The 10,680-nt window shown below is 39.4% G+C and overlaps 1 protein-coding gene across 1 annotated transcript; it reads right to left on the bottom strand.

The window, feature by feature from the left end:
* Positions 1-1,206: 1,206 nt before the first annotated feature.
* ldah (lipid droplet associated hydrolase) lies at positions 1,207-5,548 on the bottom strand. Its single transcript, XM_056426919.1, is given in 8 exon segments — positions 1,207-2,705; positions 3,023-3,105; positions 3,815-4,055; positions 4,165-4,334; positions 4,562-4,650; positions 4,652-4,694; positions 4,833-4,979; positions 5,483-5,548. Coding segments are annotated over 7 exon segments (954 nt in total). The 5' UTR covers positions 4,972-4,979; positions 5,483-5,548; the 3' UTR covers positions 1,207-2,516.
* Positions 5,549-10,680: the final 5,132 nt, after the last annotated feature.

The raw sequence follows: 10,680 nt of genomic DNA, 5'->3' as shown, positions 1-10,680 counted from the left end.
GCCTAGACAGCTGACACTGAATAGGATGAGCGGATAGTCAAGATGTATAGTGGAATGTCTAAATTCATGCATTATCAGTTTTGATATATTACATCTGTTAAAATAAGTTAAGTGAGTATAAAGATGGAAGGAAGTAAAGCTTTATTTACAAAATATCTTTTGGAATATGAAACCTGACAGAAGAGACCAAACATGACAGGGATGAGATGTATAGAAATAAAGACAGGTTTAGAGTAGACCGTCTAAAGTCTCGTAAGAATATGATGGTTTTGACTGGGCAAGACTATTCCAGAGGGTTGGTGCTAAAACAGTAAAGGGCTGATCACCTATCATCTTGTACACATTACATCTATTGCACCTGTCCATCCTGGAGAGGGATCCTCCTCTGTTGCTCTCCTGAAGGTTTCTTCCCTTTTTCCCCCCCTGAAGGGTTATTTGGGAGTTTTTCCTGATCCGATGTGAGGTTTTGGGGCAGGGATGTCTATATGTACAGATTGTAAAGCACTCCGAGACAAATTTGTAATTTGTGAAATTGGGCTATACAAATAAACTGAATTCAATTGACTTGAATCTTCACGGGTGGAAAAAAGCTGAGATGTAAAGTTATGAGTGGTCATGAGGGACGAGGACATCAGAAATGTAACTTGGGGCAAGGTCATGCAAAGCCTTTTTTATGGAATCAACAGGATAATGTCCGGATTCTAAATCCGACAGGCCAATCGAGGGAATCTAGTCAAGTCGAGACTAGTTTACGTAACCTTTGTGTTTAACATGCTGGAAACATTTTATGTTGTTTGTTTTAATTACGGTATGTATTTATTCAGATTTTGTAAGTCTGAAGTTAACATTTGTTTTAGTAATTAAATGTTTAATACATCTTGAAACAAAAGTATTTGAAAGTCAGGTAATCCTGACTAGAAGAACCTGATAAGAATAAAACACTAATAGCAAATAAATGCAATGTGTTTATTTGTAATACTTAATATAGATGCACCAATACCGATGGCAGGCCAATACTGACCCGAATAGCGGCATCATGTTTTAGTGACAACAGGGGATGATTTATTCAATTTACATACCAGAATGTTAACTTCAAGTATGTAACATAGTTTACCATTTTGTTGCTGCATTAAATAAGTTTACATTTGTAATTCCTGCTAATTTAGAACAATGTATTCTTAAAATAGTAAATAACAATGCAGTTCATCTATGTCCATGTATTTATTTGTTTTACAATGTTAGGAAAGCAATGTTTGAGTTATTACAGAATGATCGCAGTCTCTTCCAATCAGAGGCATACAGCTGATTGGTGTCTGATCAGTACTTATTTATTGGTTGACACCGAAAGCCCAGGGGTCGCTATCGGGACTGAAAAAGAAGGAGCGGTGAAATTACAGCTCAACTATTTCCCATCTTAACTTTTCAACTGATTGCTCATAGTAAAACAATCTAGTTTATTTAGAGTATCATAATCTGAAAAAATAAAAACAGAAGTCCATTTGTTGATAATAGTCCGAAGGACAGGAAGTGAAACCCCATTGACAAAAGATAATTGTGTATTAAATGTATGCAAGTGTAAAGAGTCACAGCTTTGAGGACAAGCTGTTCAAAAGGGAAGAAAAAAAAGTCTGATTTTCATACTTTGTTATTAATCCCAGCCAGTTCTCATTCCCAGTGTCTGCTGTCCCAGTCACCAAGTGTTGCCAAAGTTATTTAGAAGTTAAGTTAGACATGTTTGTGACATGTTTTCTGCACTTATGTTGCATTCTTACTTAGATTTTGTAGATAGGGCAAACCCAACCATGCTGGTTGTCCTAAACTTGACTAAAAACCTCAGCATGTAGTTTGAATTCACAGCGTTAATTACGTGTTGACTGACTAGTGGAGTGTCAGTTTGAAATGCTAGGCTACCCAGTATGTTAAAATGTGACCCGAGGGTCCTGACCAAGCACCAGCATGTTGAACTGAGAGCGTGTGGCAGTGTTTTTATGCCTGGAACTTTGTGCTTGGAGCCCTTTGTGGCTAAATGGTTAATCACATTCTCAATCAGATTCCATTACAATCTGATGAGGTTTCACAGCATAGTAGCATTGACACAACACAGCCACCACAAAGATGAATATGAACCTCAGTACATCATTATATACAGACACACACTGTAATTATTGTACTTCTGTCGATCCCAATAGAGGGATCCTCCTCTATTGCGCTCGCAAAAGGTTTCTTCCCCCTTTCTCCCAGTTTTTGGGGGAGTTTTTTCTGTTTGAGGTCCCAGGACAGAGGACATCGTATGTATACAAATTGTAAATTAATTTGTAATTGGTGATTTGGGGCAGTAGAAAATAAACATAATACAATTATATGAATGAAAATAAAACATTTAATAATATTTGACATTCCTTAAGAACCGAGCATGCATTCTCAGTTTGAATTCCATCATCTCTGTTGATCAGAAAGCTATCCATGGGAGTCCATGTCAGACAGGCCGAGAAGCAGAGAAAAAGACAACAATAAACTCATGTCCTCAAACTTCCACTGATCCATTCAAATACCATTCTGGCAACTTCTTTTCCTGCATCCAGGACAAAGGCGTGGCGGAACCCGTTCTCACACAGTCTGAAATGTCCATGTGGGAAGTCCATCTTTATGTCATGATAATACTGAACAGGGCACCAGTGGTCTGAAGCTCCATAATAAAATATGAGCTGGAAATAGGAACACAGATACTTTACTGCTGATGTTGATTTCTATATTTAATACACAACAGCTAAAAATAATGTCACAATATAATATACATATAATCAATATATAGATTTGATACACAACCGCTAAAAATAATGTCACTATATATATTATTAATACATACATATATATTATTAATACATACATATATATATCATTAACTGATCATTGGAGCCAGAATGCTGTCTTTATCTGGTTTTCATGTTATCAAATATTCACTTAGTACTATGAAGTACAGATAAATGCTATCATGTGATTATATGTCGACGCCTTTTCCTACCTTTTCAAGGTTTTTCTTGATGGTGATGTTGTCTCTTTCCAGAACTTTCCTCATTTCTTGACCCCCCATGTACATAGCATTAACTAAAAAAGAGAAACAAATTACCCTAGTTTTAGCATTTCTTTACATCAGACATTCTAGAAGTATGAAATGACACACAGGCTTATTGAATGAATAAATATGATTTACAGAGTATCGACTTTGTATCGATATAGCAGATTCCTATTCCTGACAAAATTGTGTGTGGGGTTTAAAATTGATTGGTGGATATTAAACTGTGTTTTAGCCAAACATTTATCTGACAAAAAAATATGCATCTTAAGCAAAGTGGAGCATTACATCACAAGCAAAATATAACATGCAATATTTGGTCAAATGGCTATATATAATTTTGATGAAACATTTGACCATGTAGATTATAAATTATGTATAATATATATATATATGCACCACAAGTGCATTTATTAAACTGGACTATTAATTATTATTGATTCAGTTTACATTAGGTTAGCAACTGCACCTTTCTGTTGTTTACCATCACTGACTTGCTCTGTTTTTGAAGTCATGTTATGCCCCTCCATGAATTACCAGCCCATACTGTATTCATAATGGCAAGTTAGATGATAATAGTAGGAGGGAACTGCTGCCTACAAATGTTAGAATGTTTGGAATGAAAACCACGTTATCATTTTGTTTCTGAACAATGGTCAAATCACTGAAGTGTAAGCTACCTGGAGGTCCAGCACTGAGTACTAGAAGCATCACAAGAGTAAAGAGCAAATAACAGCCAACCTGCACAGTCTCCATCGAGTAGACCTACAGTAGGTTGGACTACAGTGTGGTCCAGAGACCGGATGCTGCCAAACACCAGTTTGATCAGGCAGGCTTTGAGACCCTCGGGCAGCAGAGAGAGCAGGAAGAGAGGCAGGTAGGCCAAATAACGCATTTGACACAGCACAGGGGTCATGACTTTCCCCTGAGGAGTCTCAGCCATACGCTCGATAGTGGGAAACAGCATGATGGCTTTGATAATCTGCATAAAAAAAACAGCATCTGACAAAATGCTCTGTTTAACACCGTTCTAGCCACAGGTGTTAACACATTATTCTTTTTAAGGAGCCACCATGGCTATTGCAACTAACCTTAAGTTCAGGATTTCTTTTCATGATGTCCAGAATAATGTAGCAGCCAATGGAGTGTCCCACCAGCACCAGGCTGGTTTCACTGGGAACATGTCTCCTGATGAAGGCCAGCTTGTGTTCAATCTGCCCATTCAGACCAAAAACATCACGCTCTGCTGCTGAGGAGACATCTGTATAAAATAAGTAAAAATATCTCAACTTGACTATCTCAGAAACTTTCAAATATCTCTATACTTACTTTGTTGTCCATTTGGAACTCACCTGAATTTCTTATTAAAACCAATTACATATTTCTAAATATGTGATGAACAACTAGGAAGGAAGGAAGCAACGAACGAAAGGTATGCAGGCAAGGAGGCAAGGAAGGAAGGACGGAAGGAAGGAAAATATTTCGAACCTTCTACCATGTCCATGGAGTCTGGTGTTACACAGTGGCCAGCGTGGCTTACAGCCCACACTGGGTAGTGGTATTCAAACATACTGTGAAGTTTGTATAAAGGTTCTGTAGAAGCCCACTAGACCTGGGTTACCTGTATGGAAGACAACAAAAGATCAAAATTAGCTGACAATCACATATGACATCATATCAAAAGAGTAAATGTTAAAAAATTAAATTCTGAGTGGAGACAGACATATAAATACTTGTTGAACTTCCTGAATATACTCGCCTGGAATGATTAGAAAAAGCACCTTGTGTCCAGAGTGTAACTGACAAGAGCCACATTTTAGAACCTCAGTGATGGCTCCATCACAGTAGATGAAGTCGGTCTGTGGTTCGTCCCTCCTGTCCTTCACTATGTTGTCCATCTCATTAGCTTTGAGGAAAGAAGGGGAGGATATGAATACCTTTTTCAACTTACCACTTTACTTCATAGGTTCCATTGAGGCACCCTTTGAGCACTTCCAAGCTGATGGCTAATACATAACGTCTGCTGGTACTGCTTGTTTGTCAGCAAGGTCCAAAGGTGACGCGATTCTTCGACGTCAAAAGGTCAAAAGGAGAGTATGTGATGCCGTAATGTCGTCAGATACAATTGTTACTGATTGAACAGACGTTGATACATGTAATATCACATTTCTATTGATCGGTACATACAGTACATACGGTACATGCACCTCGCCCCAACAATATGAAGGCGTATTGAATTAACAGGATTTAGCCAGTGGTTTGGTCTGAAATGAGTTCATGTGAACGCTAAATGGTGACAATCTACTGAATGACGTTCAAGTATAATCCGAGTGGCTGCTTTTCCAACGCTAACAGACAGGTGTAATGTGTAGCCAACATATATATTTTACCGGAAAATAATATAATTACATCCTCCTAGAGATGGGCAAACGATACCAGAGCTCCGAAGCTTGAGTCTAGTCCCCTGAACTGCCGTGTGTCGACTCCAAGTGTCGGAACTTGTAGCACAAAACAACAGTCACGTGACCGATGACGTCACATGTGCTTTACGAAGCGTTTCATTGGTTTGACACGTGTGATGGCTTGAACGTGTTGGCGCCTACCTCTGCTACATATGATGCCTGAGTGTCAATCAATAATGTGGGGTTTAAGAGAGGAGATTGACATGTTCATAAGCACGTCCCACTTCTATGACATATTGCCTCACTAATATGAGATATAAAGAACAAACACTGGATATAAACATATCTAGTTCGGTTAACACACACGCATGATAAACGTTTTCCTTCTGAGTGGGGTGGATCGAATCCCATCACAAACACGTTCCATAATATTGACCAGCATTTCATTTGATTGAAATGTAAAATAAATTAATATCGAGAACAGTTGTATATAACATCAAATCATTGACTGAACACGCAGCTTTAATGGACTTTTACTGCAGAAATGTGAGATTGAAACATTAAAGCAACACTATGTAACTTTTCCCTTTTTTTTAGGTATTTAGGTATCGATTTCAGTGTCGTAAATACCCAGTGACGATAGATGCAGCCTCGCATACACTTGTATTGAGTTGGGGGGGGGGTGCGCGTGCGGTCATTTACTTTTGTTTTGGGGGACTGCAAATGTGGAGTACGTGTGATCGAATACAATATTGTTGACAACACCAAAAAGCTACATAAAAAAGCTACCCTTATACTGTAGCTGCGAGCGTGGAGTGGCACTTTATGACATTGCGTAATCACTGCCAGAAAGCAGGTCGAGTACATCCGCCGGATGTACCGGGCGGCTCCAGAATCTTACATAGCGGAGTTATTTCCCCACAGACCCCCGTTGGCAATAGTGGAGACGCAAATCGTCATATTAAAAGTCATTGTAGCGGCACAATTTTTTTCAAGCTGTTATTTTAAGGTCCAAAAGTTACATAGTGTTGCTTTAAGGTGTCGTGCTCATGCTTCGACACACTGTTAAACGGCTGCTTTCATTTCAGTCTGCCACCAGATGTCGCTGTTCTTCATCAAAGTGAAACCCCGAAGCTTCGAATCCTTTTCGGTATAAATAGGAATAAAGCCGCAATGCCTATAGCAGTGCAGTGTAGATGAAAGAAATAAGGTAATGGACGAATTGTGGTATTTTTCATGAATGTACCAGTGAAAAAGAATGTATGATAATAACTATATTAACTCTTTCAGAACAAGTAGACACTATATAAGTGTATATACATGTGTGTGGAGATGAACATATATAACTAGGAGTTTGAATATGTGTGTAAATATGTGTATGGACAGATCAGTATGTATTGTAGCGATCCCGTAAAGTGGCTTTGTGTTGTTGGAGATATAAGCCTGAATCACGGTGTGGCAGTGTGCCTGCTGGTCGAGGGGCGTGCCTGTGATTGGCGGAGCAGAGTGAAGGTAGGGTTAATCTATTGGGGAACTTGACGTTAAGTGTGTTTGACTGGATGAGCTGATGATAAGAGTTCTCCGTTTATGTTGGTGGATGCTTAAAAAAAGTAGCCCTTGATAACGTCATCATGTCTCCGTGCCATAAGTGAGACATATGTACGAGACGTTACAGTATGCATGTATTATTCATAATCAAAAATCAAATCAATGGAAGCAGTCAAAATAAGCCTCTGCTGGAGCAGGTTATATTTTTGGATGTGTTGCTATGGTGATTTTGACAAACTTTTATTGTGGAACCGAAAAGCCTGATTTATGTAATCTTATCCTGAAAATTATCCAACTATGTTAGCCAGATACGAGGAATAGGGCCCTGGTGGTGCTGGGGCCAAATAAAGGCCTTGACCAGCTTTTATACTAAATATTAGTTGGACTGCTTCACTATTGTTCTTGTAATCTTTAAGAAACTTCTTCTTCTTCTTCTTCTTCTTCTATTTCTTCCGTACGTATTTTGGACCTTTTCTCCTCAGCTACAGAAACTGTTCAAATATTAAAATATTCAGCTTCTTCAGCTCATGATTGCTATGACTTTTCACATTTCTAACTCTTCAACTGTTCATATTATAAATATAGTATGGTTATTAATTTGAATGGGATCACAATGGAGAAAGTCTTCAAAAGACTTTAAAAGCTTCTAAGATCTTCATACTTTCAGCTAATTCAATCATTTATTTTTTTAAATGTTGACATAACCTTAAACTTTTCCTGTATATTTTCAGATATTTTTTATCTTTCCACAGTATCAAATGATTAATATTTTTATGGAATAAATAATGAATGGTTTCCTATGAAGCAAACCTTCAAATGCGCTTAAACTTTTTCAACTTTAAAAGCTTACAATGTCGGCGTACGTCTAGCTACAGACACCATTTTACCTTTAAAATGTTTACAAATTTGTCTCGGAGTGCTTTACAATCTGTACACATTGACATCCCTGTCCGAAAACCTCACATCAGATCAGAAAAAACTCCCAAATAACCCTTCAGGGGGGAAAAGGGAAGAAACCTTCAGGAGAGCAACAGAGGATGATGTAATGTGTATACAGAAGGACAGATTTAGAGTTAAAATACATTCAATGAAGATGACAGAGTGTATGTATAGTTCATCGTAGGCATATTCCACGATGGAGACCTCCATCGTGCACGATCCATCAAGCAGATGGAGGTAGAGAGGAGGAGTGGGCGGAGTCTCAACAGTGGGCGGAGTCTCAACAGTGGGCGGAGTCTCAACAGGGCAGTGGCGTAGTTGGTAGCAGGAATTCCACGATCCAGACCTCGATGATCCATCAGGCAGATAGGATCTATGCGAGACGTGAAGTCAAAAGGATTCCGGGGAGAAAACAGAGTTAGTAATGTGTGATGGAGAGATGAAAATTCATCCATAAGGAGAGAGAAAAGAGGAGATAGGTCAGTGCATCCTAAAACGTCCCCCAGCAGCTATAATCCTATAGCAGCATATCCAGGGGCTGGAACAGGGCAAACCTGATTCAGCCCTAACGATAAGCTCTGTCAAAGAGGAAAGTCTTAAGTCTACCCTTAAATGAGGTGACTGTGTCTGCCTCCCAGACTGAAATTGGAAGCTGGTTCCATAAAAGAGGAGCTTGATAACTAAAGGCTCTGGCTCCCATTCTACTTTTTAAGACTCTAGGAACTACAAGTAGTCCCGCATTTAGTGAGCGTAGCTCTCTAGTGGGGCAATATGGTACTACAAGCTCCTTAAGATATGATGGTGCATCACCAATCAAGGCTTTGTAGGTTAAGAGAAGAATTTTAAAAGTGATTCTTGATTTTACGGGTAGCCAGTGCAGAGCAGCTAGTGCAGGAGTGATGTGATCTCTTTTCTTAGTTTTAGTGAGAACACGAGCTGCAGCATTCTGGTCAACTGGAGGGACCTAAGAGACTTATTAGAGCAGCCTGCTAATATGGAGTTGCAGTAATCCAGTCTCGAAGTAACGAACGCGTGAACCAATTTTCTGCATCTTTTTGAAACACGATGTGCCTGATTTTTGAAATATTACGTAGATGAAAGAATGCAGTCCTTGAGATTTGCTTTTACGTGGGAGTTAAAGGACAAGTCCCGATCAAAGATAACGCCGAGATTCTTTACAGTGGTGTTGCCATCTACAGAAACCACATCACCAGATAATTGATCTCTGAGGTGCTCAGGGCCGAGTAAAATTTCTTCGGTTTTGTCTGAGTTTAACATCAAGAAGTTGCAGGTCATCCATGTTTTTATGTCTTTAAGACATGCTTGAATTTTACTGAGTTGGTTGGTCTCCTCTGGTTTTATCGATAGATATATTTGAGTATCATCTGCATAACAATGAAAGTTTATGGAGTGTTTCCTGATAATATTGCCCAGAGGAAGCATGTATAAGGTAAATAAAATTGGTCCAAGCACAGAACCGTGTGGAACTCCGTGACTAACTTTTGTGGTTTTCGAGGCTTCATCGTTTACAAATACAAACTGTAAGAGCCAAATGTTTTGTAGGTGCATGTATGTTTATGTATACACTGGGTGGCGCTGTTGCTGTTATTTTGTTGGCCTACATTAATCACCAGGTAATTGGCGACGGCAGGTGTTTTGACCCCGGAACGGGGAAATAGGTTTTGACCGCATCACGGTGAGCTGGGAAACTGTTTGTACCGGACTTCACTAAATTAAAACCCTATTAACAACATTCAGAGTCTCGGAGGCAAGTTATTTGAAATGAACAGCAAGCAGCAGAACCACAGAGCGCGTCAACCATCTAGCCGGAGGAACCAAAATGCCTCAGTAGCCCATGTGAAGGACAGGGCTCCTTTAACACAAACTGAGATCGATCTGATAAATAGGATTTAAACCAACTTAGTGCGGTGCCTGAAATGCCAATCGACTGATCCAGTCTCTGTAATAGGATGTCATGGTCAATGGTGTCGAATGCAGCACTAAGGTCTAACAAGACCAGTACAGAGATGAGTCCTTTATCTGCTGCCATTAAGAGATCATTTGTAATTTTCACCAGTGCTGTCTCGGTGCTGTGGTGTTTTCTAAATCCTGACTGAAACTCCTCAAATAAACTATTATGATGTAGAAAGTCACACAACTGATTTGCGACCACTTTCTCAAGGATCTTGGAGAGGAAGGGGAGGTTAGAGATCGGTCTGTAGTTAGCCCAACACCTCTGGATCCAGAGTGGGCTTCTTCAGGAGAGGTATAATGACAGCTATTTTGAAGGAATGTGGTACGTGGCCTGTTAACAAAGACACATTGATAATATCTAATAGAGAGCTGCCAATTAAAGGCAAAATGTCTTTAAGCAGTCTCGTCGGGATGGGGTCCAAGAGACAGGTAGACGTGTTAGAAGTAGAAACCGTTGAAGATAATTGGTCACGGTTGATGGGAGAAAAGCCATCTAAATATACACCAGGGCATACAGCGGTTTCCAAGGCCATTCCACTTGAGGACAGATTGGCACTGGTTAAGGGCAAGAGATTATTAATCTTGTCCCTAATAGTTAAAATCTTTTCATTAAAGAAGTTCATAAAGTCATTACTACTGAGGTTTTTAGGAATACTCGGCTCCACAGAGCTGTGACTCTCTGTCAGCCTGGCTACAGTGCTAAAGAGAAACCTGTGGTTGTTCTTATTTTTCTCTATTACTGAT

This window comes from Pseudoliparis swirei, chromosome 11 (assembly GCF_029220125.1).
Source record: "Pseudoliparis swirei isolate HS2019 ecotype Mariana Trench chromosome 11, NWPU_hadal_v1, whole genome shotgun sequence".
In the NCBI taxonomy this organism is placed as follows: domain Eukaryota; kingdom Metazoa; phylum Chordata; class Actinopteri; order Perciformes; family Liparidae; genus Pseudoliparis; species Pseudoliparis swirei.
This window is presented reverse-complemented; position numbering and strand designations above follow the sequence as displayed.